Consider the following 27,876-nt stretch of genomic DNA (forward strand, 5'->3'; position numbering starts at 1 on the left):
ATTCCCTGTGGCCACCTGGACAAACGCAGGGGCAGGAACATCCATCGGGACTCAGATTGACTTCTGAAATTCATTGGGAAGAGCTGATTTATTAATGTTACACCCTAAAAATTGTTACCTGCTGTGTAATTGTTTCTTCTGGTGGCATCAAGAAATGATGGATGATCTTGGAGGTATTTTCCAACCTAAATGATTTCCTTCTTCACCTTGTAACAACAACCAAAGCTGAGGTAAAATAAAGAAATGAAACAAAGAGATCTAAAGCTGCACCATTTTACTGTGGATTTGGGGGTGAATGTGGGGTTCAGGGGAATATTCATGAGGATTTGGATGTTCTGGGGCTGCCCAGGCTGGGGGACAGGACAACAGTCTCATAGTTCCAGCAGAATGTGTCCACCTGAGCCCATCTGTTGTCCAGGAATTCCAGTTGTCTGTCCCAGTCCCTGGCCTGGGTCTCCCCATGTGGGATGTGCCCTCCAAAGTGCCCAAATCACTGCTGAATTGCCCAAGCTGCTCCCAGCTGTGGATGTTCCTGTCCACCACGATCTCCTGGTCAGTGTCATGGGGGGTGGGAGGGGATTTAGGGAATCCTGGGGGAATTAGGAGGGGCTTTTGTAGCTTTTGGGGGCATTTGTGGTGCTGAGAGGGAGTATGGCAGGCTCTGTGAGAGAGGTTTGGGGTCCTGGCTGGGCTGTGTGACTTGGAGAGAATTTGGGTGGGTGTAGGGGGAGATGGGAATGGGGTTATGGTGGCTCTTGGGCCCATTTATATTGCAGGGAGTGGTTTGTGTGACACCTCCCATCCCAGTGTCCCCCCTTTTCCCTCCCCACAGGGCTCCTGACCCAGCTCCTGCTCCCCCAGGAGGGAATTTGGGGAGGGGGCAGAGGGGGTGCACAGCCCCCGCCGGGGGATGACCCTGAGCCATTGCCCTTTGTTTAGCACCAACCTGGGCTTGGGGCTGCAGGAGGAAGAGGCCGATGGGAAGCAGATCCTGCAGGTGGGACAGTGCTTGGGGTCAGGGCAAGGTCCTGCCCTGCACACCTGGCTCTGGTGTGACACTGCCCCGGGAAGGGAGCGGGACATTCCCATCCCCACGGATCAGGGCTGTGAGCAGCACTTGGAGCACAGACATGGAAATACTGGGAGGAACTGGGAGCACACTGAGGGTGTGAATTATCCCCACCACCACCTTTCCAGGACAGCCCTGGATCTGAGAAATGCTCGTTAGGCCTCAGCCTTGGCCAACAGCCCCTGGGCTCAGCTCCTCTGCAGCTGATCACAAACACGGTCTGCTCCCAGGCACTGCTGCTGTCCAACCAGCTCCTGCTTTCTTTAGGAGCAGCCTTGGGAACTGTTTTTCTCCCCTCAGTGGCACAACATCCCTGTTCTCACAGTGTCAGAGAAAGCTGTGGATGCAAAGTGCAGCCAGGATGGAACATTGCTGTGACTAAAGCCCATCTCTTGGGGCCCTATCAAAGGGGCTCCAAAAGGAGCCCCTTGGAGCTCTCCTGGAGCAGTGAGCTCCCTCTGAGTGGGGCCTCTCCGAGCCGGGAACTCTCCCGTTTGCTGCACTCGGGGCATCCCCGAACAACGAGGGACCCTGGGCCGATCCCCCCACTCCTCCAGGAACAACCCTTCGCCTGCTGGGGAGATGCAAAAGCATCCACAGTGAGCCTTTCCCTGCCCTCCAGGGCAATTTCTGACAGCTCCCTGGCACTGCCTCTTTCTGTCTGTGTGCACACATGTGTGCCTGTGCTCTGGAAATGGGGGAGAAATGCTGCTCTGGGAGGTGTTGAAGTGCCTTGGATATCTGAGTGAGTTAGGCCTGTAAGTGAGGTTCAGTCATAAGGTATGAGCTAAGTGAAATGCTGCTAAGGGATGTTCTTTTGCTAAGTTGTTAAGTTTAAGGTATAAATTCAGGTTAAGGTAGAAGTTAAGTTCTGTTAAGTTTGAGGCCTGTTAAGCTTTTAGGCCATATTCCTTTTATCCTTGCCCTCACTGTCCTTTTGTCACACACACACACAGTGCCAATTCTCAGGTCATTTCTGGTTTGATTGCCTGGATTTCCTTGCTTTTGTTGTTGCTTTTTCCCCTGGTGTGCCTGAACTCTGCAGTCAGGAGCAGAGTGACTCTTACCAAGGAACTTTTCTGTGCTGTTGCTTAATATTAAATCTGGTTTTTGCTGATCCCTTGCTGGGGATTTTTTAAGTGCTCTCAAGCCTTCGTTCGTAAGAGGGTGAAGGAGCCCTGGGCCAGGCTCTCGTCCTGGGGGACACAGGGACACTGCCAGGGTGGTCCCTGTCCCCCTGTCCCACCCCCCAGGGCCCTGTCCCCCCTGTCCCCGTGTCAGGCTCTGGGGGTCGATCTCGTGGAACATCCTCTGGGGGAGGCTGTGGCACTGGGGGGCAGGGGGGACCTGGGGGGACATGAGACCCTGCTGTGCACGAGCAGTGTTGGACTTGTCTGGAGGGACTGTGAGGGGGGCTGGGGCAGAGTGACCTCCTCAGGGACCTCACACAGCTACCCTGTGATGTCACACAGCCACCCTGTGTTGTCATAGCCCACTCTGTGATGTCACAGGCAACTCTGTGATTTCACACAGCCTTCACTATGGTCACATAAAGCTGTCCTGTGATGTCACAGCCCATTCCATGATGTCACGTCACCACCCTGTCATGTCACACAGTCTACTGTCTGTCCTCACAGCTTTCTGTATGATGTCATTCAGCTACACTGTGATGTCACAGCCTGCTCTTTGATGAGTCACAACCAGTCAGTGATGCCACAGCCCTCTCTCTGATGTCACAGATCACACCCTGCTCTAGGATATCACAGCCTGCTCTGTGGTGTCACAAGCCAGTCAGTAATGTCACACAGCCCACTCTGTGATGCCATACAGCTACTCAGTGATGTTACACAGCTCACTCTGTAACTGCACAGCCTGCTCTGAGGTCATACAGCAACCCTGTGATATCAGAGCCTGCCCTGTGATGTCACACAGTCCCCTCTGTGATCCTTTAGCTGCTCCATGACCTCACACAACCAATTCTGGGATGTCATAGCCCAATCTGTGACCTCACACAACCCACTCTGTGATGTCACACAGCTCCTTTCTGACATCACAGCTGCTCTGTGGCTCTCTGACACAGCCCCAGAGGTGCCCATGGCTATGACACAGCCCCCTCTGGGCCATGGCACAGCCCCTGCCAATGCTGAGCACCTGTGAGCTCTGGTGTGCCCTGCTCGTGTCCCTGAGATGGCCTGGCAGTGCCCCAGCCCTGCTGGGCTGTGCACAGGAGCTGCTCCTGGGCAGAGCTGTCTCTCTGCAGCGCTGCCGCTTGCCAGGAGCTCCTCTGTGCCAGGAGCCCAGCCCAGCTCAGCAGCACAGCAACAGCACAGGGACTTGAATGACCCTCGTGGGGCTTTGGTGCTGTTTGCATCAGACTCAGTCCCTCAGGGTGTGTGCAAAAAACTTCTGAAGAAGAAAAACTTCAATTGAAACCCTGGAGTTCCTTGTTGTTTAAATGGTTTTCACTGAGAGACACGATTGAGAAAGTGTCCCCAGATTGCAGTTAGAACAGAACACTGGAGGCAGTGATGGCAGGTGGGGACAAGCAAGGCAAAGGTGTCTCTGATGCTGAATGGCATGCCTAGGTATGAGGTGCTCAATACCATTGACTCAGACCCAGGTCCTCATTTCACCTCAAAGGTTTTACACCAGATAATGGAAGCTTTGGGGGTAAAGTGGCATCTTCATACATCATGGCATCCCCAGAACTCAGAGAAAGTTGAGCAGATGAATCAAACACTTAAGAACACCATAACAAAATTAATGGAAGAGACACAAATGAATTGGTTAAAATGCATTCTACTAGCCCTGTTAAGGATTAGAGCCAGACCACGGGCTGACTTGGGAGCTTCCCCCTATGAGGCTATGTTCAGGCTGCCTTATTTGATTGCCCCTTTTAGCACAGGTGCATATACTGAAGGAGAGAATATCACCAATAACTATATTCATGCAATTGCCATCACTCTGGAAGATCTAATGAAGTGAGGATATCTGACCGAAACTATGCCCATAGACTTTAAGATCCATAAAACTGAGCCAGGTGACTGGGTTTTAATCAAAGTCTGGAGGGATGCACTGCTAACTGCTGAATATGAAGGTCCTTTTCAGGTTCATGCAATGAACACCACGGTCCAAACCAAAGAGAGGGGTTGGAGTCACATCACCCGAGTGAAAGGGCCAGTTCCAGCTCCCACTGAGTGGTCAGTCACTGCACAGACAGGAGGTCTGAAGCTGACCCTGTGGAAAAGACCTAAGGAATTGACCACCCTGTGACCACCACTGAGCTATATCAAGTTTCTATGCTTAAAAACTGCTTGTGAGATTCTATTATAAGATTTAACCACTACGAGTTGAGCCAATTGTTCCAAAGTTCCCAGTTTATCTTGTTAATTATAATAATTTCACTGTTCTGGTGTTTTTCTTAAGTGCCACCAAAAGTGAAAAGTGTAGAGCATTCCCCATGTATCTGGACAATTAGACCCTAAACAATTGTGAAGAACCTGGTTTCAGGAAAAGGAGAAGATGAGTCCTGAAGGAAGATACCACACCCAGGTAAAGAGAAAGCACGGAGGGGGCAAGACTGGGTCAGGCTCTGCCTTTGCCAGACGAACCATCCCCACCTTGGGAGGAGCCCCCATAGGTGTGAGGGCTGGGAGGGTATCCTGTGCCAGACCCCTGTGGCTAGCTTGGGTATTGAGTATCCACCTCCTGGGAAGCTGTAACAAGTGCTATTATCCCTTGTATGCAGGGCATGTTACAAAGTCACTTGTAAGGATACATACATATCTGAACACCGAGTGTATCAATCTTCCTGAATTACGAACTTGAGAAGAAGAAGGGAAAACATATTGGCTAACCGAAAACACAGGGAATTGCAAACAAAAATTGGGTGGAGAATGCCCTGTAAAAGAAGAATGGATTTGTTTCGAGCATGATCCAGAGGGAGGCTTGACAAAAAGTAGAAATGTGGAAGACTGAATTACATAGAAAGAGCTAAAAAAAGGAGTGTGGGATGTTGAAGAAGAAGGCATGATACCATATGGGAAAAATCTATTTCTGGACATGGTAGAGAGAATAAGCAAAGAATTTAGTGTGTTCAGTTGCTGGATTTGTGGAGGTACCAAGATGACTGAAATGTGGCCATGGGAGGGTATAAGTTTAAGGGCATGCGATGTGTTAAAGTGGATGAAAATGGAAAGAGATGTATTAGCTGCAAGAAGTCGATGGGGACAATGGAAATTATGAGCCAAAACCATTGGTGAAGAGTGTATATGGAGAAAAGGACCAAAGCATCACACAGAGGTTGGCCAATTATCGTGCAAATGTTACCTAGTTACAGATGGCAGCCATACCCGGTGGATACCGAAAGCCCCTAACCTGTACTGGTCTAGAGAAGGAGGAAAGATGGGGTGTGTGTACATAAATCACAAAGGATTATATGAATGTATTGCAAAATAAGTAAATCCATTCCTAGATGTCCCAGGAATTTCAAAATTTTGGGAAGAGATAAAAAGGGAAGATTACAACTTTTGGGAAGCTCCAAAATGTTTATTCTGGTTACCTGGGGATACTGCTTCTGCTACCTTACCTCAAAATTGGTCAGGAAGTTGTGCATTAGGAGTGATTAGACCTTCTTTCTTTCTATTACCCTGGATTCAAGGACGAGAGTTGGGAGTCCTACTTTATGATTAACTAGAATGACAAAAAAGAGATTTAATAGGGGGAACTCAGAAGAGGGCAGATGACCAATTGACCCCAGAAAGAATCATCAGTACTTATGGGCCACTTGGGCCCAAGATGGTTCTTGGGGGTATAGAACCCCTATTTATATGTTGAACCGCATTATCAGATTACCAGCAGTCCTCAAAATCATAACAAATCAAACCACCCTGGCAATAGACCTTATAACAGCACAGCAAAAGCAAATGAGGATGGCGATATATCAGAATAGACTAGCCCTAGATCACCTCCTGGCAGAAGAGGGTGGAGTGTGTGGAAAATTTAACTCACCAGAATGTTGCATGGACATTGATGACCACAGGGAAATTATTAAGAATATCACTCATAACATCTGCCAACTAGCACATGTGCCCATCCAAAAGTGGATTCCCCTTTTTAAAGCAAATTGGTCGGAAAATTTCTTTAATGGAGGGTGGATAAAAAGAATAGTGTTTATTGGTCTGTGTGCTTTAACAAGTATTATTTTTCTCCTGTGTGTAATCCCCTGCATGATATGGATGATAACAAGTATTACCCAAAACACCCTAGAAAAGATGACCCAAGAAAAATTGATGGTAATGAAAGAGAATTGGGAAGAGGGAATCAATGAAACTGCTAAAGAAATAGATGAAAAATACCAGAAACTGAGAAGTTTGTATGGGAACTAAGGGCTCATCATCTGGTGTGACTTTTCCTTGATGCAGGCAAAAGCCTGATCAAAGGATGAGAGGGGGGACTGCTATAAATGAGTTTAAGTTCACTGAAGTTAATTATACCCATGAGTTAATAATATGTTAATGAGTTCATAAGGTTAATTATAAAGTTAAGTTCTTTATATTACTTATGTTGGAGTTAGTAGGCGGCAAGATGCTGTACTAAGTGTAACATTTAAACACACCCATTAAATGAATGTGCATGAAAGCACCCATATAAAGGAAGATGTTTCTAGAATATCCCAATGTCATCAAGGACGCGGATTGGACCAGACGAGAACCAACCAGGAGAGACCTAGACCGTGATTGGACAGGAATGCACCAGAGAATCGAGCCAATCACGTTTGGACAAACGAGCCAATGAGACGAAGGATCCCAAATGGACCAATGGGGTGTGATAAGCGAGGGTATAAGAGTGACCCAGTGCTTTGCACCTGGTCCTCTGCCCTTTGGGATGTGCGAGGGAGAGCGCCCAGCATCGAGTGTGCTGTTTTCTCTGCCTTGGCACGAGAAATACTGAGCTTAACACTTCCGTTCTTTGGCTGTTAATTGATAAATAGTTGTTCTTCACAAGCCGGGGAGTGAGTCATGTTGCTCACCACGCCCTGGTTCCCCCCTTGTCACCAATGCCAGGCAGTGTCCAGCGTGGCACATTGTGGCATCCTGGAGCTTTCAGCTGCACAATGCATGTGGCCAAGCACGTGTCCCCTCAGGCTCCTCGTCTCAGGAGATTTTCAGCCAGGCTGCAAGAGCTGCATTTGCAAATGCATTTGAGTGCTGCAGCTCCTCTGCAGGCACCTGACACAGCCAGTGGGATCCAATGTCCTGGCAGGAAAATCCCTGTGTGCCTCACAATGAGTTCCACAAAACAGCCTGGCAGCTGCTGGCCTGCAGAACAGAGAGTTCTGGAAAATCTCCTTGGCATGGCTGAGAGCTCTCCTCCTTGCAGAGATCCTACAGAATGATCTCTGCACCAGGGCAGCTCTCTAGGAGGAGAAGTGGACGCAAGAAAAGGAGCTTTTGCATCAGACCAAGGCCTTGTGGCACAAGTCACAAGCACTTGGTGTCCCTGCATCCCTCCCACCCCAGGCAGCGCCTTTCTCCTCTGCCCCACACAGCACACACTGCAATGCCCCAGAGACCAAAAGGCTTCAGCCTTCAGCAGTTTCCCCCAAATCAATGACTACAGCACCATGAAAACAACAAGCTCTTCTGATTTGTCAGTTCCATCATTTTATTTCAATGAAAGCATCTTATGGAACCTGTTCTAAGTGAGCAAGAGCTACAGCTCAACTGCCTGAGGAACATATTCCAGGCCAAATGCTAAATAATATTATCTATCATAAAACAAAAGCTCTCTAGCAGTTTTCTTTACCAACTAATGTCTAGTTTAAGCTTCTGGAACTCTTTACCTTGCTTAATTAATTAATTTAGTTAATTTAGTTATTAGGGTATCTTTTTAATGAAGTTAGTTAGTTATTAATTTTTATTAATAATAATTTAAGTTATTTTGTTTCTAATTAAACAGGAAAAAAGGGCATGAGTGGGCCTTTATCCAGTTATCCTTAATTCTAGAAGAGAGCTCTACTAATATCTAGCCCTATTTTAACCTACAGAATTTAAGTCTAATAAATTCTCTTACTTTTGCTCCTCAGATTCTTGAGGCAGCAAGTACAATGGCACCTCAGTCTTGAGCCTGCTGGCCCTGCAGCAGATGGACATTGCCACCCAACTTGGTGGCATCTGCAGAATAACTGAGGGTGCCTTCAGTGGTCTTGTCCCGGTCATTGGAAATGTCACTGTCAATGTCAGGGTTTGGTTACTCAGACCAGAACCCTGACTTGCTTTGGCACTTGCTTTGGCACGTCTTGTTTCCTGGTCACATCCCATGTCACAAAGAAGGAGAAGCAGGTTCTTTCTCTGAGGCCTTGCCAGAGTGGAGAAGGTGCCTTTGAACCAGATTTTTTGGGGAAGGGAACCTCTCCATCCCAAGCCTGCCAGTCGCATGCCAAGAGCTGTGAGGGATGCCTGGGACAATGCAAAGGCACTGCAGATCCTCCAGCCAACACATCCACTTTCTGCAGGGCCTGGCTCAGGGGCTGTGCACAAACACACATGGAGCAAAGGAGAGCAAGGACAGAGCGTTCCAGAGCTCATTCCAGTGCTCATGCCTCCGTGGGTGTTACAGCATTGGCATTCCCACGGAGCCATGGTGGGATGGCTCCTCTGACTGGAGCACTGGAATGAGGTGTCTGAGGCTCCCAAATGCCCTGAGCACCCTCCTGAAGTGGGACAGCTGCCACTCGGGGACAGCCACAGCCACAGCTGAGTGCAGGCCTTGCAGACACTCAAACAACCACCTGTGCCACTCTAGGAATTGCTGTCCCCAAGTGCCATCTGGAATGTCCCGTAGGAGGGACCCTGAGGCACTGTCTGTCATCCTCTATCCTCCAGGCTGGGTGGCTGCATTCTGGCCACAAGTCACTTGGGAGGGACACAGAGCCACTGTCCTCGTCAGCGTTCCCACTCAGGTCTCTGTCTTCGGCCCAGGCCTCTAATGGGAGAGACCCTGAGCCACTCTCTGCCTCACTGCTCCAGCTCAGCTGTGTCTTCAGCCCATGACCAACATGGCAAGGAGCCTGAGTCACTCTCTTCCTCAGACCTGCTGCTCAGCTCTGCATCTTCAGGCCATGCCTCACCTGGGAGGGACCCTGAGGCTCTCTCCTCCTCAGTGCTCCAGCTCAGGTGTGTGATCTCTGCCCATGCTGTGCCCAGCCCTGGCAAACTCCACACAGACCTGAGCTTGTTTGAGCTGGACCACTCCTCAGCTGGTGCCCCTGACAGGCATGGCTCTGCTTCTGCCCCTGCCCAGGGAGATCTTCCAGCTGACTGGGCAAGGGGCTTGGGGGCACTGGTCCATAACTGGGTATGGAGTTGAGGCCTTTTCCCCACTGTGTGGGGCTCTGATGAGCAGAGCTGGGCCTTGGCCTGTGGCTGTTCCTGGATGAAGGCTCCCGTGCTCTGCCCATCCCTCACAGGGCCTCACAGGAGGCCTCTCTTCTCTACTTCTCCAGCTTGGATCTCATTTGTGTTCCACTTCCCAGTCTTCCTCCAGGATGACACAGGACTTCTCATCAATCTCTGGTTCTGTCAGCACAGCCCCCGCTGCTGCCCCTGCCCCCTGCCTACCCAGAGCTTCCAGCTGGCCGGGCTCCGGGCTGGGGGGGCAGCAGGGGCTGTGCGGGGCAGCTGCCCGGCTCTCTGGCCCCAGTGCGGGGGCTGCTGCTGCCGTCCCTGTCCCCGTGCCCTGACGCGGGGGCCGCCGTGTCCCCGGCTGCTGGCCGCGTCGCCGGATCACAGCCGCCATCCCGCTCAGGATGGCACGGGAGCCGCGCCGCAGCGAGCGCAGCAGAGCCTGGCCGCGGCCCCTGGGGCTGTGCGGGGCTGCCCGGCTCTGCTGCTGCCGCCTGCGCCACAGAGGCAGCAGAAGCTGCTGTCTTTGCCACCTCTCGTGCCTTGGCAGTGGGATGCATGTGGTGCTCCTCATCCTCAGGAGCTCTGCCCAGAGCAGCAGCTTCTGGCTGGGTGTCCCCATGAGCTGCCTGGGCACGAGGTGAGCTGGGCAGGTCAGTGTCTGCCTCTTCTGCCAGCAGCTCAAAGGGGTCAAACATGAGCGCTGGGTAGAAGGGCTTGACCCATATATGGTATATAGTGATTTTGTTCCTGTTCTCCTGTGACGACTCCTGGTCACTGCTCTCTTCCCCACTGGACACTGATTGATCTGCGTTTGGGGAAGAAAGCTCTAGGAGTCGTCCTGAGCCACTGCAATGCTCCAGTGGTTTTGGGTCATGTGAACAGGACACTTCGATTTCCTCCTCCACACTACTGCCACCTTGGAGATCCCTGGAGCAGCCCCTGTCCTTGCTCTGTAGCTCCTCCAGGACTGTCCCTGCTGCTGACCCAGCCCACTGTCCGAGACCTTCCAGCTGGCTGGGAGAGGGCCTGGGGGGACAGAGCTCCTGAATCAAGTCTGGGGTTGAGGTCTTTTCCCCGCTGTGAGGGGCTCTGCTGGGCAGAGCTGGGCCTTGGCCTGTGGCTGTGCGCGGCTGAAGGTTCCCGTGCTCTGCCCATGCCTCTCTTGGCCTCAAAGGAGGTCTCTCTTCTCCACTTCTCCAGCTTGGGTCTATGTCCTGTTCCTCTTCAGACAGCTCTTGGAGGCTCTCCACTTCGCAGTCTTCCTCCAGGATGACACAGGACTTCTCATCCATCTCTGGTGCTGTCAGCACAGCCCCCGCTGCTGCCCCTGCCCCCTGCCCACCCAGAGCTTCCAGCTGGCCGGGCTCCGGGCTGAGGGGCAGCAGGGGCTGTGCGGGGCAGCTGCCCGGCTCTCCGGCCCCAGTGCGGGGGCTGCTGCTGCCGTCCCTGTCCCCGTGCCCTGATGCGGCGGCCGCCGTGTCCCCGGCTGCTGGCCGCGTCGCCGGATCACAGCCGCCATCCCGCTCAGGATGGCACGCGAGCCGCGCCGCAGCGAGCGCAGCAGAGCCTGGCCGCGGCCCCTGGGGCTGTGCGGGGCTGCCCGGCTCTCTGCTGCTGCTGTCTGCGCCACAGAGGCAGCACAGGAGTCACGGTGCTCCTCAGCTTCCTGCGGGGCTGCCCGTGACTCGCAGTTGGACAGCTGCACGGAGCAGGAGAAGGATGAGGACCAGCTGGCCCTCTGCGGTGCAAACGGCCCCCTGGCACAGCAGCTCCCTCCGTGCCCGCAAGCCCGCCCCGAGCCCCGAGGCAGCTGCCTGCTAGCCCATCCCTCACCTTCTGCCTTCTGCCAAACATCAGCCACTTCTTCTTGGGCTGCACGTCGCTGCTCATCTCCTTGTCCGTGGACATCTTGGAGTCGCTCCGATGCTACCCTAGCCCGGGGAGATGCTGTCTCCAGACGGAGCTGCTCCCCTGGCAGTGAGCACCCCCAGCCATTTGGTGCCCTTTTATAGCCTCCCGCTCACGCCGTGTCCCCAGGTGTCACAATGGGCTCGGGGCACACGCAGCCACACGTCACAAAGCAGCCTGCAAGGCGCTGCTGTCCCCACGGGCCACTCCCCAGCAGCCCCAGGACAGCGGCGGGCTAGGGGGGCTCAGAACCAGCTGCAAACCGGCTGGAACCGGCTGGGACAGCAGTGTGCAAAGAGGGCGGTGACAGAGCTGTCACACAGCCTCTCGCAGGGACACATCAGGGACTGCAAAAGCAATCAGTGCATGTGCCACAGCTTTAAAAAACTGTGTTTGCACATCATGCACAGCTGTAAAGTTCTAGAAGGCATCGCTGCAGGCTTAAATTTGTTTGTAAATAATTACAAGGTAGAAACGATTGTGGAAACCATTCAAAAAAAACCATTTTATGTCTGAAAAAATAATTTTGTGGTGTCTATTAACGCTGATAATTGCACACTCAGCAGAGAATTCCCTTCTAAAATCAGGACAGAGGGTCCATTGAAAAATGCAGAGGCTCTTGCACATGGAACATGTGCAAGCCCAAGTTTAGGGTCAAGAACTGTGGTGTGCAAATACTGGGCTCATTGGGGAAAAAGATTTTTCTTCCACCATAGTTGAGAATTCCATCATTTGCCCCTTTAGAATGCTGAATAAAACGGAGGAGAACTCCCACGGTTCAGGAGGCAAAGGAAAGAACTCCAGAGATGAGCTGTTGGAATACAATTTCCAAAAAGGCTGAAACGTTCACACAGCTCCATTTGAAACTGGGAAGAGGAAGTGATGGTGAATACTCCCATTTCGGAGGGCTTGGATGGGCTCTTGGGAAGGACTTGTTCCCTGGGAGGGTGGGGAGGCCCTGGCACAGGGTGCCCAGAGAAGCTGTGGCTGCCCCTGGATCTCTGCAAGTGTCCAAGGCCAGGTTGGACACTGGGGCTTGGAGCAGCCTGGGATAGTGGAAGGTGTCCCTGCCCATGGCAGGGGGTGGCACTGGATGGGCTTCAAGGTCCCTCCCAAGCCAAACTGTTCTGGGCTTCCATGATTCTCTGGTTCTACAAACTACTGTGAAACATTTCACATCAGCGTGGAGAAGTCAATTCCATCCTGCTTGGAGATCCAAATGATAACATTTGATGTATTTGATCTGTTAGAACTTTGTCATGACTCTGAAACAGGAGATTCCTCTCAAATGTAATAGTGGGATCCTAAAATCTTTCAATATAAGGATTTAATGTGTGCCATCTACAAACGATGACTCTGAATGAGGCTGCATGTGACACCCTCCACTATTAATTTAAAAATTAATTCTTCAGGATAGTTGAATGACCGTGAATTTCCTGTCATTCACAAATTCTGACACTGAAATTTCTTGAAAGTCAGAATGGAAACCAAGTTGGATTTACCTCTGCAAAAGAGAATGTATATTTTGTAATTTTGAAATTATAAACATGTAGAAGTAGAAGAACCCAGTGAAGCAAATTAGGAAGAACAGAGCACTCTAAGGGATCCCTGAATGTTTCTTCGCAGTAAATCACAAGAGCTTTCTTCAGCATTGAGTAAATGCTTAAGTAAATTGAGTACCTATTAAGCATTGAGTAAAATAAGCATCTGTGATTTCCAGGCCCATTGTCATGCAAGTTTTTTAAAGTTATCCATAAACCCTTTAAATATGTTCGGCATTTCTATCTCTTAGAAGGTGTTGGGAAACTTTTGTTGCACTCCTTGACGTGAATAAAACACACACTTGCTCTGAAATACTGCAAAGCAAAGCACAGACAGTTGGTGTCTTGGTTCAACCCAGGCAGCACCTCACAGTCCCTCGGTCACTCCCCACCAGTGGGATCAGGGAGAGAGTTTGGAGGGTAAAAACTGGAGTGGATTGAGATCAAGGCACTTGAACAGGGAAAGCAAAAGGCACCACATGAGCAAAGCAAAAGAAGGAATTCCTTCAGCCCTTCCCAGGGCTGGGCAGCTGTTCAGCACCTCCAGGAGAGCAGGGCTCCATCCCACAGAACAGTGACTTGGGAAGACAAAAGGCATCCTCCCAAATGTTCCCCCTTCCTCCTTCTTCCCCCCACTGCATATCCTGAGCATGAAGTGACATGGTCTGGGATATCCCTGGGGTCACAATGATGCCTTAATAATTTTGGGGGTTTTTTCTCTTCAAATGTCTGTAACTTGGTGTAGTTCTGTGCTCTTACAGAATGCTGAAAACCTCTGTTCCAACACATTTAACCAAAACAAAGCTTTTGGGACAGAGATTCAAGGACATATTAATTACCCGAGGGCCAGAAAATACCTAACCAACGGTGGAAAGGGGGGAGCAGGCCTGGGGTGGTCAGTGTCATCACCTGAAGGTGTGATTAGAGAATTAGGGACCAATATGCTAATAAGAAAAAACTTATAAAAGGTGAAGAGCTTCTGACCAGGTGTCCATTTTGGGTGTAATCCCTGAGGGAGACTTAGCCCAAATGTACCTTGAAGGCCTTGAATAAATTTGTCTGCTTTATATACACCTAATTGTTTTGGCCTCTGTTTCAGGTAGCCTGTTCCAGGCATCAGAGTCACCCAGAGATAAAGGACTGAATGTCTGCTGTGAACCATGAGAGCTCTGCAGCCCCTGGGGACACAGCAGGGACAGGGAAAGGAGTGTGGGCAGTGCCTCCTCTGAGCCTCAGGGAACTTCCAGAGGAGGATCCAAGGCAGCCCCAAGACCATCTGGCAGGCCTGGAACAAGGCAGGCAGCTCTGAGCAGCTTCCATGGCCCCAGCAGAGCTCGTGTGGGAGGGCTGAGTGCAGGGAGCACCATCAGCTGCCTGTGTGTCCCAGCTGGAGCAGCAGAGCCCAGCAGAGGCAACCCATGGCCCCGGGCAGCACAGCCCCCGTGCTCTGCAGAGCAGCACCCCCAGCTCTGTGGGGCTGTGGGGAGCAGGGCAGGGGCTGCAGCAATGGCTGCTCAGGCCAGCACAGCCGTGATCCCCTGGGAAAGGCTCTGTGGGCAGCTGGGATGTGCCAGGAGAAGAGCAGGAGCCCTTGTGTGTGTGCACAGGAGTCCTGGCAAGAGCTGGGGCAGCAGGAGCTGCCTGAGGAGCCCCGGGGCAAACTCTCTGCTGCTGTCCTGGGCAGTGGGGCTGTCCTGGGGCTGCAGGAGATGCCAGAGCTGAGGATCTCCTGAGCATTCCAGACACAGAGTCACTGTCCCTGAGCTCCATTGCTTCCCATTCTTGCTGCAGGGCCAGATAGGACTGGGCTGCTCTGCTGGGCTGGGGCAGAGGTAGGGAGAGGCTAGACTGGGCAGTGCCAGGCAGAGGAAAACAATGGACCCTTGGTCATACAAGTCCAGGCAGTGTCAGAATGGTTCCATGGAGCCCCAGTGTGTCACAATGATCTCCCTTATTCCATGGGCCCCCAGAGTGTCACAATGGCCCCTTGGCTCCACGTGGCCCTGAAGTGTCCAAATGGTCTCCATGGTTCCAGAAGGCCCTGCAGTGTCACAATGGCCCCTTGGTTCCATGATGCCCCACAGTGTCACAATGGCCCTTGTTTCTATGGGGCTCTGAAGGACCCCAGAAAGGTCTCCTTGGATCTGCAGTATCACAGTGGACCCTTGGCTGCATGAAGTCCCAAAATGTCACAATGCTGTCCTTGGTTCCATGGTTCTCCATGGTGTCACAGTGTCCCTTGGTTGGTAAGGGCCCCATGATGTCACAATGGCCCCTTGGTTCATGAGGCCTTGCAATGTCACAATGGTCTCCTTATCTTCATGGGGCCCCACAGTGTCACAATGGCACCTTGGTTCCTTTAGGCCCCACAGTGTCACCATGGTCCCCTGGGTTACACGAGGCCCTGCAGTGTCACAATGCCCCTTTGGTTCTATGGGGCCCTCAGTGTCTGTTTTGCTGCTGGGCAGTGTCAGTACCAAAGACAGAGACACCAACTCAGGGAACAGTGTAATTTATTATAACACAAAACTGCAAGGAATTATGAAAGGATAAGCTCAGCAATGCACAGAATCCTTAGCAAAGAATCACAAAAGGGTGAGATCAACAATGCACCCAGTCATCACTACCAAAGATTGGGATTAAGAAAGATCCATCACCAGTTACCCTCAGACTTTACCATCACCCAGACCCACACATCAGCTGGGGAAGCTGTCACAGCCAAGGACTGCAGAGCCACTCTGGACACTGGGAATTCCTGCAGCTGTGTCCAGCCACAGGTGAGGCTGCCAACCTCGCTGGGAGAGAGCCCAGCTTGGAGAGTGCTGAACAAACAAACTGACAGCACTTCCAGTTCAGGAACATCTGGATTCATTCTCCTCTTGGATTCTCCCAAAGCCTGGCCAGGGCTCCAGGAGGAACCAAGGGAGTTGACTTTGACCATACACCTCAAACCAGGCCAGATGTTGGATTTCATGGCCTTGTTTAGCTTCTAAATACAGAAAAGTCAATACATGATTCACTAATCAGTGGATACATCTATCAAAACCCAAAGATCATGCATATTTCAGTGATGAGAGGATACAAAGATAACCTTAGGATGGAATGTTCATCAAGAGGTCACCTTTGGCTCAGGGTCTGTTGTTCAGGCCTCAGTCAGGCCTCTTGTTCAGGCCTTGGCACTTCAGGGATGTGGTTTAGTGCTGGGCTGACAGTGCTGGGTGAACGGCTGGGCTTGATGAGCTCAGAGGTCTTTTCCAACAGAAAGGATTCTAGAATTCCAGGATTCTATCTGCTCCATTCAGCCTGGTCCATGTTAGCAGCATTAGTTTGCTAATGCCAGGGGCTGTGCTCAAAGTGAGCTCCATTTGCTGCTGCTGCTGCTGCTGTGTGGTCATTTGTCCAGCCCTGCCCCAGACTCAGGGAGCAGCTCCAGGCCCTGCTGCTGCTCCCTCAGGATCAGCCACAGTTTGGTTGTTGCTCTCAATGCCAGCAGAAGCAGTGGCTGAAGCAGCAGGTGCTGACAGGGCCCCAAGCCCCGGAGCCAGAGGGGTCCCTTGGCTGTGGGGCTGGGAGGGAGCTGCCCCTTGTTCTCACTGTGCCTCACGCAAAGCTGGGCCCCTCACAAGTGGGGCAGCACAGCAAACAGGGAGCCTGCCAGTCTCTTCCAGCCGTGTCTGCTCAGAGTTTGGCCCTTGGAGCTTCAGGAGGACAAAGGCAGCTCTTCTGGTCCCTCTGGCTGTCCCCATGTTCAGCAGTGCTGCTCCATCACTCTGTGCACAGCGACAGGGAAAAGCCTCAGCCCTGCAGGGGCCAGGAGCTGCCAGGCTCTGCCTGAGCAGCTCAGCCAGTGGGAAGGGAGCTGCTCCACATGGGAACCAGGAGCAAAGGACACTCATTTTTGTCTTTCAAGAAAATAAAAGGGAAAAGGAATAAAACATAGATAAAATATGAAAGATAAAGACAAAACTCAAGTGTGTATTGAAAATTCTTCTGTAACTTTGGATGAAGAGGTAACTGATTTTTTTCTTTGAAAAAGAGAAGTCAGGATTTACTTTCTAAATATGCTGGTGGCATGGATCTGTCTTACTGACCTTAGCAGCTTTTAAAAAAGATTTTAAATATCTCTCACTGAAATCTCACTGCCAGCGTGTCCTGGTTACAGTTTAGCACTTTGGTTACACCCACAGAGTGCTAAACTGTAACCAAAGTGGTCATTCTGCTCCCCTTAGGATATTTCTGATGAGCTGTTGATGACAGGTCGTTTGCAGGAGCTGCCCAGTGCACCCCTGATCCCTCAGGCTACCAGCTGGGTGTTAAATGAGATAAGGAAGAAGAGGCAAACCCTGCAAGGCAAAGACAGTTTTCTGTTTCTTCACACCAATGACTGAGCAGTGATAACTCCCTCCAGGGAAGCACCAGCACAGTCCCATTCAGCCTGAGGGGTCATCTCTGCTAATGGGCCATCGTGGACTCAATGGCACCAGCACAATGGGCAGCTGAGACAATTTAGACCATCAAAGGCTCCCCAGATATCCCATGACTCACAGGATGACATCATTGCATTGTCAGACTCCCTGCCCAGGTGGAGGTACTAAACATTCCCACCTGAACCTGAGCATATATAATCTGGGTTTGGTGATGTGGGACACCACTTCTACTCAACTGATCCAGAGGAGGAGCAGAACTTCCACAAGACCACCATTTGGTAGGATCTCGACCATTGCTCTGACCTACAGGCAGCCAGGTTGTACTCAATCTTTGTGGGTTAAAAGCAGTTTTCTCTGTATCATTGCATTTATTGTAATCTCTTTAGTGAATTGTTACTCTGACCTGTAACGTCTGTTGGGGCAGTTGAGTGGGATTCATTTATCCTGACAGTTTAGTTTAAATGAGCACAGTGGTTTTGGATGTTTGGAGTATGAATTACTTCCAAGCTGTGCCAAAAACATCCCTTGGGGGGTGTTGGGGTATCCCTGGGAGGTCTTTCTGGGTGTTCTGGTGGTGGCTGCCAGCAGAGCCCCAGTGGTGGGCAGAGGGATGCAAGGACCCCCCTTGCAGTGAGGGTTTGGTTTCCCAAAGCAAGCACTGCCACCTCCAGCCCAGAGCCAGGGGGCTGTGGGACCCCCAGGGAGAACCAGATGGGAGAAACCCTGGGATGTCCAGAGTGTGGAGGATGGAGAGGGCAATACCAGGACCAGGGGACTGCTGGCAGTCTGGAGGAGAGGGAGTCTGGAGGTGGGGAACCCTGTGACCCCAAGGACCCTGAAGCGGAGAGCCCAGAGAAGGGGGAAATGCCAGGACATCTGGAAAATTCAAAAACCTGGGGTGGGGGAGAGAGGTGACTCCTTGGACACCCACACCCTGAAGCACTGAGGGGAGAAGCAAGCCATGGAACACCCAAAACCCCCTGGCATCCCTAAGTGAGGGGACCCTGGAGGAGAGGGACCAGCATGACCCCAAAGTGGGGAGACTGGAGAGGAAGGAATTTGGGGATTCCAAGGACCCACAAAAGGAAACGGAGGCTGGGGTCCATCTAGATGTGGGAAGCCCAATACATGCAGAACCCCCAGCAGCCAGGATGGGAGGGACCCCCAGAATTATAAAGTGGAGAGACCAAAGAAGGGAACTCCTGGGATTGTTTTGGGGGTTTTTTTGTTGGTTTTTTTTTTTTCAATATCATAGTGCTCTGGAGGTTTTTATGGACACCAGATGCCCTGTGACTTCTAGAAATGGACTCAAGCAGGAGGACCTTCAAACCTAACATACATGCTCACACCTTGTTTTCCCCCTCCAAACCAGGATTTCCCGTTCCCAAACCTTGGCTGGATGGAGGAGAAGGCTGTGAGGCAGAGGAAGATGCCCCAGGACAGCCAGGCAGGTGAGGAAGAAGTCACTGCCCCTTTCCCCCTCTTTTTTTCTCCATCTTCCAGCCCAACATCGTCCCTGGCTGCAGGACAACCCTGCTGCTGACACTGTCCTGCCAAGAATGGACTGAGGGGAATCTCCTTCCCCTTTCCTTTTGGCATGTAGGCAAATCTAAAATCCTCTCGTGTTTCCACCCCCAGGCAATGAGCTGGGAATGCAGACCATGGAGGAAAAATCCTCCCTGGAGAACCTCATGGAAGAGGCTGATTTAAACAGCTCCATGGCACAGGAGTCCAATGGGGAGGAAAAGCCCCGGAGATCCCACACAAGGAGAGGCTCCAAACCAAGCCCAGGGTGCTGTGAGGAGCAAAGGCCCACCCTGTGCCAGGAAATTGGCCAGCAATCAAGCCAGAGCTATGAGCAGGTGGCCCATGAGCAGCTTCCCACCAGGGAGAAGCCCTACAAGTGCTTGGAATGTGGGAAGAGCTTCAGGACAAGCTCTCTCCTGATCCGCCACCAGATGATCCACACTGGGGAACGGCCCTACGAGTGTGGGGAATGTGGGATGAGTTTCACCAGGAGATCCCAACTTATCTGCCACCAGATGATCCACACTGGGGAACGGCCATATGAGTGTGGGAAATGTGGGAAGCGCTTCAGAGACAGCTCGCACCTGATCCGCCACCAGAGGATCCATACTGGGGAGAGGCCCTACAAGTGTCCCAAGTGTGGGAAGAGGTTTCAGAGCAGCTCCAATCTCCTCCTTCATGAGCGGATTCACACACAGGAGAGGCCCTTCCGCTGCCCTGACTGTGGGAAAGGCTTCAAGCTCAACTCCACCCTCATCATCCACCGGCGCATCCACACTGGGGAGAGACCCTATGAGTGTCCTGAGTGTGGGAAGAGCTTCACCCAGAGCTCTAAGATGACCAGACACCAACGGAGCCACCAGTAAGAGAAGCCCTGCACAAGCCCCGACTGCAGGAAGATCTTTTCCTTCTGCTCCAGCCTTATTACCTAAAGCCTCATGGTTTTACTGCTCTTTGGGAGGGGTGTTTGGTGTTCAGGAGCTATTCTGGATGATTTGGTGCTTCTGGGTATTTGGTACAGTTTCTTTCTCCATTTTGTGTTTGAAAAGCCAAGAGGGTTCATCCAGTACCTCAAAACCACTCAATTCCACTGGAAAGTACTCAATGTTACCCCAAACCGGCTCAATCCCTGCCCAAAATTACTCAATTCCACAGCCCCTCAGGGTGGGATGACATTGGAAGGGATTGGGGAAAGTGGGATGCAGTTCCAGAGGGGTGAGATGGGCATTGTGTGGGGCAGGATGGGTGGGATGTGAATTGGAGGGGTGGAAGGGTGGAAATAGGGCTTGGGAAGGGGGTCTTGATGTCCAGGAGGGGTGGGATGTGTTGGGGTGGGGATTGGGAGTGTGGGACAGGGTCTGGAATGAGACAGACAAATGTTGGGGGTGATGAAGGGAGGGGAAACCTGTTCCTGAGTGGGTTTTTGGGTATTATATACCAGGATTATTTCTCATGAGCCTTGAGGCAATAAAGAAAAAGGAGGTTCATCCTTTTGGTGTGGTGCTGTGTGTTGGAATTTGGGGGTTCATTTCTTGTTATTGTTGTTACTATTATTTATGTTATTTATTAGTCTTACACTTCTAAATCCCACCCATTGTTAATAGTGGCTGGATGGCAGCTCACTGGGAAGATTCCCTTCCTTCTTGCAGTGGGATTGAGCTGTAGTCACTTCCAAGTTGCCAGTGGCTTCTAAAGATGCAAAGTCCTGTTTATGGTGGTTTTGGTGTGGTTTGGAGCTGGGGAAGTGTCTCATCCCCTCCCAGAGGTGCTCTGAGCCTGCTCTGCACCACATCTGCACTTGTGGCACCTCACAGCTGCCGTGCCCTGGGGACATGGCAGGACACCCTCCTGCCAGGGCTGAGGCTTTGCATGGCCTCTCATGACCCCTCATGTCCAAAGCTCTGTGCTGGCACTGTCCTGAGCACCAACATCACTGCAGCCCCACGGCCTTTGCTGTCCCCCCGTGTCCCTTCCCTGTCCCCGAGTCCCGCCCGGCTCTGGCAGCAGCAGGAGCCACAGCGCAGTGGGCGCCAGCCTGGCCCAGCCGGGGCTCCCAGCAGGAGCAGCAGCAGCATTGCCAGCCCTTCCCAGCTGCTCCTGCCTTGGCTTCCCCAGGGGTTTCTCCAGGGCAATTCTGGAGTACAGCAACAATCACCCACAAACTGGTCACTGGGCTCAGCCCTTGGCCTTTCTGCTTCCTCTAACCAGCCCAGGCTTCTCTCAGCATTCCAGTTCCCTGCTCAGAGCCTTTGGCTCCCTGCAATCCTGGCCCCAAGGATCTGCTCTCACGAGTCCCTGGGGAGCCTTTGGCAGTCTTTGCCCTCAGTGGGGCCCATTGATGCTCCAAGGGACTTGGAGATTTGCTTCTGACTCCTTGAGCAGCTTCTTCAGCCTTCTCTCAGTCCTTGAGGTTCACAGACTCAGCCCGAAATCCCCTGTGGGGCTCATTAAAATACAGAAAGCCCTCAGGAGCTCTTTGTCTCCCTTCACTTGTCTTCAAGTGTTCACAGCCTGTACATTTATTGGAGTCAGTTTGAAGTTCTGTTAAGGAACAAGATTTCAAAGTGCACCCATGACTTTTCTTTTACATCAAAGAAATATTTTTTTTATTTTTCTGTTCCGAGAAGAGGTGATAGAAACATCTTCCAAGGGATCTTGATGCTAAATGTCTCCCTAGGGGGCCTGGGAACGTAGAAGAATGAGCCCCTTGAGGGCTGACCCTGTTGGGACAACCTGCTCCTCACCCCCAACCTCACCATGGCTGACATTTCCCACCTGGCACTGACATCCCTGTTCCCTGCATCACAAACTTGTCCCCTGAGCTCTGCAGCTGGCTGTCCCAGCCCATTGCTCCATGTCCCACCTGCTCTCCTCAGGGCTCTGCCTGCACACAGGCCCAGGAGCAGTTTTCCTGTTTGTGAGGAAAGAATGGAAAAGCCTGAGCAGGTTTCCTACACAGCAAACCCCACTTAGGAACCACATGCTCAGTACAGGCTGCTTCTGATGATGTCACTTTTCTACAAGGGACAATGTGAGCAGAAGTGATCTCTGTAAGCAGAATTCTCTGTATCTTGAGGCAAAATTCTCTGTCCCTGTCCTTTCCCTTGATCTCAGTTGCAGATGGAAGCTGATGGTGCCATTCTCACCTTTAAACCCTCTTTTAAATACAAACAGATGTTGAATACAAACAGGTGTGTTAAGCAGGTGTTGCTCAATGTTTATGCAAAGCTTTTGTGTTCCCAATGGAATCACAGAGATCATTGTGACACTTTGGGGCCACATGGAACCATGGAGACCAAAGTGACACTGCAGGGCCTCATGGATGAAGGGAGACCGTTATGACTGTGTGGCTCCTCATGGAACCAAGGGGTCATTGTGACACAGTGGGGCCTCATGGAACCCAGGAGTGCATTGTGACACTACAGAACCTGATGGAATGAAGGGGCCACTGTGACACTGTGGGGCCTCGTTGGAACTCAGGACACCATTGGTGACAGAACAGGAGCTCATGGAATGGGGAGAGCCAGGCCCAGGGGACATGGCTGCAATGGTGATGGCTGTGAGGTCACTGCCACTGCAGCAGCCTGCTTGGCCCTCAGCTGACATTCTGGCCAGGAGTGTTGTGAGGTCACCCAGCACATCAGAGAACCAACACAACAGGAATGCCATCCTTGGGGAGGAGAGGGGTTTCATTATGTCAGGTTGCACAAAGCTCCTATCCTTGGACAATTGCTGGGATGGGGCATCAACTTCACTGGAAAAAGAGTTGATGTTTTGTGACAATCTCATTGTAAAATATTCCTTCCTTATAACAAATCTAAATCCACTCTCATTTAGTTTAAACATATTGACCCTTCTTCTGTCACTGTAAACTTTGCGAAAAAATGACACTCCAATTTCCTTGCATTTTGACCAATATTTTTCCTTTCTCAAAAACCTTGGAGAAGACCAAAAAATCTCCCAAGATGGGGTTTGGAGGCCTCATCACATAAGCAAGCTGTGCAGTTACAGAGTGAGCTGTGTAACATCATTGAGTAGCTGTATAACATCACAGAGTGGGCTGTGTGACATTACTGACTGGTTTGTGACACCACAGAGCAGGCTGTGAAATGCCAGAGCAGGATGTGATACGTGACATCATAGAGTGGTCTGTGGCATCACTGGTTGGTTGTATGACATCACACAGCAGGCTGTGAGGTCATAGAGTGGACTTGTGACACCACAGGGCAGTTATGTGACATCACAAAGGGGGCTGTGAAATCATGGAATGGCTGTGAGACATGATAGAGCAGGCTGTGATATAATAGAATGGGCTGTGACATCACAGGGCAGCTTTATGTGACCATAACAAAGGCTGTGTGAGATCACAGAATGGGCTGTGACAACACAGGGTGACTGTGTGACATCACAGGGTAGCTGTGTGACATCACAGGGTAGCTGTGTGACATCACTGGGGCGGTCACTCTGCCCCAGCCCCCCCTCACAGTTCCCCCAGACAAGTCCAAAGCTGCTCGTGCACAGCAGGGTCCCCTGTCCCCCCAGGTCCCCCCTGCCCCCCAGTGCCACAGCCTCCCCCAGAGGATGTTCCACGAGATTGACCCCCAGAGCCTGACATGGGGACAGGGGGGACAGGGCCCTGGGGAGTGGGACAGGGGGACAGGGACCCCCAGCAGTGTCCCTGTGTCCCCCAGGGCGAGAGACTGGCCCAGGGCTCCTTCACCCTCTTACAGATGAGGGCTTGAGAGCACTTAAAAAATCCCCAGCAAGGGATCAGCAAAAAGCAGCTTTAATATTAAGCGACAGTATAACAAAGTTCCTTGGCAAGAGTCACTCTGCTCCTGACTGCACAGTTCAGGCACACCAGGGGAAAAAACTAACAACAGAAGCAAGGAAATCAAGGCAATCAAACCAGAAATGAACTGAGAACTGCCCCTGTGTGTGTGTGTGTGTGTGTGTGTGTGACTAAAGGACAGTGAGGGCAAGGATAAAAGGAATATGGCCTAAAAGCTTAACAGCCCTCAAACTTAACAGAACTTAACTTCTACCTTAACCTGAACTTGGACCTTAAATGCAACAATTTAGCAAAAGAATAACCCTTAGCAGCATTTCACTTAGCTCACACCTTATGACTGAACCTCATTTACAGGCCTAAATCACTCAGATATCCAAGGCACTTCAACACCTCCCAGAGCAGCATTTCTCCCCCATTTCCAGAGCACAGGCACACGTGTGTGCACACAGACAGCAAGAGGCAGTGCCAGGGAGGTGTCAGAAATTGCCCTGGAGGGCAGGGAAATGCTCACTGCGGATGCTTTTGCATCTCCCCAGCAGGCGAAGGGTTGAGCCTGGAGGAGTGGGGGGATCGGCCCAGGGTCCCTCGTTGTTCGGGGATGCCCCGAGTGCAGCAAACGGGAGAGTTCCCGGCTCGGAGAGGCCCCACTCAGAGGGAGCTCACTGCTCCAGGAGAGTTCCAAGGGGCTCCTTTTGGAGCCCTGTTGATAGGGCCCCAAGAGATGGGCTTTAGTCACAGCAATGTTCCATCCTGGCTGCACTTCGCATCAACAGCTTTCTCTGACACTGTGAGAACAGGGATGTTGTGCCACTGAGGGGAGAAAAACAGTTCCCAAGGCTGCTTCTAAAGAAAGCAGGAGCTGGTTGGACAGCAGCAGTGCCTGGGAGCAGACAGTGTTTGTGATCAGCTGCAGAGGAGCTGAGCCCAGGGGCTGTTGGCCAAGGCTGAGGCCTAAGGAGCATTTCTCAGATCCAGGGCTGCCCTGGAAAGGTGGTGGTGGGGATAATTCACACCCTCAGGGTGCTCCCAGTTCCTCCCAGTATTTCCATGTCTGTGCTCCAAGTGCTGCTCGCAGCTCCGATCCGTGGGGATGTGTGGCTAGCACATGTTTTTCCCATGAGAAATTTTCTTGTGTTTTATAAATAAAGATAAAATTTGGATGTTGTTGGAACAGTGTCCCAGAAGTTGGACAGTGCAGGCCTGGCCAATCAGGCCTGGGGGAAGGCTTCTGACTGACCAATCTGGGTGACTTTTGAGAACTCTATATATGTGATGAAATCAAAACAATAAAGGTCATTCCTTCTTGCCACTGAGAACTGGTGCTTTCATTACTCTGCTAGCTGCTCAACAGCGACAGGGATGGGAATGTCCCGCTCCCTTCCCGGGGCAGTGTCACACCTGAGCCAGGTGTGCAGGGCAGGACCTTGCCCTGACCCCAAGCACTGTCCCACCTGCAGGATCTGCTTCCCATCGGCCTCTTCCTCCTGCAGCTCCAAGCCCAGGTTGGTGCTAAACAAAGGGCGCTGGCTCAGGGTCATCCCCCGGCGGGGGCTGTGCACCCCCTCTGCCCCCTCCCCAAATTCCCTCCTGGGGGGAGCAGGAGCTGGGTCAGGAGCCCTGTGGGGAGGGAAAAGGGGGTGACACTGGCATGGGGGGTCACACATGCTCTGTGGGACACACATGACCCCTGGAGACACCCTTCACCTTCTCCCGCAGAGCCAGGAGGATGAACCCCAGCATGGAGCCCCCAAACCACAGCAGCACCTTGGGGGGTGGGGTATGGTGGCAGCTTTGGGGATCTGGGTTTGTCATGACCACTCAAAAACCCTCTCCCAGCCCCACAGCCACTCCCAGGCCCCTCAAACCACCCAACAGCTCCTCCTAGGATGCTCCCAAACCACTCCCTGCACTATCAATGGGCCCAAGAGCCACCATAACCCCATTCCCATCTCCCCCTACACCCACCCAAATTCTCTCCAAGTCACACAGCCCTGCCAGGACCCCAAACCTCTCTCACAGAGCCTGCCAAACTCCCTGTCAGCACCACAAATGCCCCCAAAAGCCACAAAAGCCCCTCCCAATCTCCCTAGGATCCCCCAAACCCCCTCCCACCCCCCATGATACTGACCAGGAGAGGCTGGTAGACAGGAACATCCACAGCTGGGAGCAGCTTGGGCACTTCAGCAGTGATTTGGGCACTTTGGGGGGCACACCCCACATGGGGAGACCCAGGCCAGGGACTGGGACAAAAAAACAGAATTCCTGAACAGATGGGCTCAGGTGGACACATTCTGCCAGCACAACTATGAGACTGTTGTCCTGTCCCCCAGCCTGGGCAGCCCCAGAACATCCAAATCCTCATGAATATAGCCCTCAACCCCAAATTCACCCCAAAATGCACAGTAAAATGGTGCAGCTTTAGATCTCTTTGTTTAATTTCTTTATTTTACCTCAGCTTTGGTTGTTCTGACAAGGTGAAGAAGGAAATTATTTAGGTTGGAAAAGACCTCCAAGATCATCCATCATTTCTTGATGCCACCAGAAGAAACAATTACACAGCAGGTAACAATTTTTAGGGTGTAACATTAATAAATCAGCTCTTCCCAATGAATTTCAGATGTCAGTCTGAGTCCCCATGGATGTTCCTGCTTCTGTGTTTGTCCAGGTGGCCACAGGGAATCAGGACATGGAAGCCACCAGCCAGGTGCCTTCCCAACCTGAGTATGTTAGTTTTGCTTAGCCCAGAACATCAGCAAGCTATCTTTAGCATCTAGGGGAAACTCAAACCCTTCAAAAGCTGTTGTGGTAGGCCTGAAGAAGTGGCTGAAGGGTTGGGAGAAAACTCACCCCTGTGTTCATGAGTTGGTTTTGCTTAGCCCAGTTTTTGCTAGTGGGTGGGGAGAGGCACAAAGATGGCTCCTGTGTGTCCTGCATGAATGTTCTAGAAGTTTTCACCATGTCCAGCAGAGCCAATCTCTGATGGCTCTGAAGATGATGGACATGCTGCTGGCCAAGTCTGGGCCAATTAGAGATGTTGGTTACACCTCTGGGATAACATATTTAAGAAGAAATCAAAACAATGTGAGCAAGCACTTCTTTTTTGACAGAGGATGAGGAGGAGGTGAGAATATGTGAGGGAAAACAACATGGAGACACCAAGGTCAGTGGAGAAGGTGGGGGAGGAGGTGCTCCAGGCACCGGAGCTGAAAATCTTCCGCTGGCTGTGGTGAGGACCATGGTGAAGCAGGTTGTCCCCCTGCAGCCCATGGGGTCCACGAGGGGTGCAGAGATCCACCCACAGCCTGTGGGGAGGTGCTCACGCTAGAGGAGCAGGTGGATGCCTGGAGGAAGCTGTGATCCAGTGGGAGTCCCAGTGCAGGGAAAGGCCTTGTTCCTTGGGATGGAAACAGCCTGGCCTGGGCTCAGAGCTCTGAACCCTGTGGACAAGAACTCATGGGGCAGCAGATTCCAGCAGCTGCTGCTCAAGAGATTGGACCCATGGCAAAGAAGTTTGCAGAGGACTGTCTCCAGTGGGTGGGACCCATGGCTAAGTAGAGGACTCCTCTCCCTGAACAGCAGAAGAAATTTTGGTCATGGACTGACCAAAAAACCCATACCCTGCCCGCCACACCCCCTGTGCTATTGGTGGCAAAGAGGGAGGGGGGTGAGCAGAGAAACAGTGTATTAAGAGCTTATTTTTACTTCTCATTTGCCTCCTCTGACTCTGTTTAGGGTTAGGTTACCAATAAATCACTTTGCAACTTTAAGTTCTCAGCCTGTTTTGCCCTTCAGTGCATCCTGCCCAGGTCATTATCTCAACTCATGAGCCCTATGTGTCTGTGTGTGTGTGTGTGTGTGTGTGTGTGTTAGGGTTTTTTTTTCCCTCCCCTCTGCACAGCTGCAGCAGGGGAGAGAAGAGAAAGCAGATTTCGTAGGTGCCTGGCATTTGGCCAGGATCAAACCACAACACTGGGTCACTGGCAGTGTGGGTCACCAGGGCTCTTCCCAATGAGGGTCCTCTGATGGGGGAGGAATACGGAGCAGTGCATTAAGCTCTTCCCACACTCGGGACACTCGCAGGGCTTCCCTTACCGATGCCTCCATCGGTGTTTGGTCAAGTTAGAGCTGTAGCTGAAGCTCTTCCCACATTCCCCACACTCATAGGGTCTCTCCCCAGTGTGGATGCGCCGGTGTCTGATGAGGG

At 51.8% G+C, this 27,876-nt stretch overlaps 3 protein-coding genes across 4 annotated transcripts in view; 1 reads left to right on the forward strand and 2 right to left on the reverse strand.

Moving 5' to 3' along the window:
- Positions 1-27,876, reverse strand: part of LOC146421070 (uncharacterized) — a 391,077-nt gene that overhangs the window by 121,101 nt on the left and 242,100 nt on the right. The window lies entirely within an intron of this gene.
- The window catches only part of LOC146421075 (uncharacterized), a 79,515-nt gene that overhangs the window by 17,862 nt on the left and 33,777 nt on the right, over positions 1-27,876 (forward strand). The window contains exon 4 of the mRNA XM_085047646.1: positions 19,242-19,739. Coding sequence (XP_084903772.1) covers positions 19,242-19,739 — 498 coding nt within the window. The remainder of the gene's footprint in view (positions 1-19,241; positions 19,740-27,876) is intronic.
- LOC146421076 (uncharacterized) lies at positions 10,304-11,447 on the reverse strand. Its single transcript, XM_085047648.1, has 3 exons — positions 11,311-11,447; positions 10,936-11,176; positions 10,304-10,503 (listed from the first exon to the last, which is right to left on the reverse strand). The coding sequence occupies exons 1-3, from the start codon at positions 11,383-11,385 to the stop codon at positions 10,304-10,306; spliced, it is 516 nt and encodes a 171-aa protein (XP_084903774.1). The 5' UTR covers positions 11,386-11,447.

The sequence above is a fragment of the Lichenostomus cassidix genome, unplaced genomic scaffold, assembly GCF_008360975.1.
Source record: "Lichenostomus cassidix isolate B80296 unplaced genomic scaffold, HeHo_3.0 HiC_scaffold_43, whole genome shotgun sequence".
NCBI lineage: Eukaryota > Metazoa > Chordata > Aves > Passeriformes > Meliphagidae > Lichenostomus > Lichenostomus cassidix.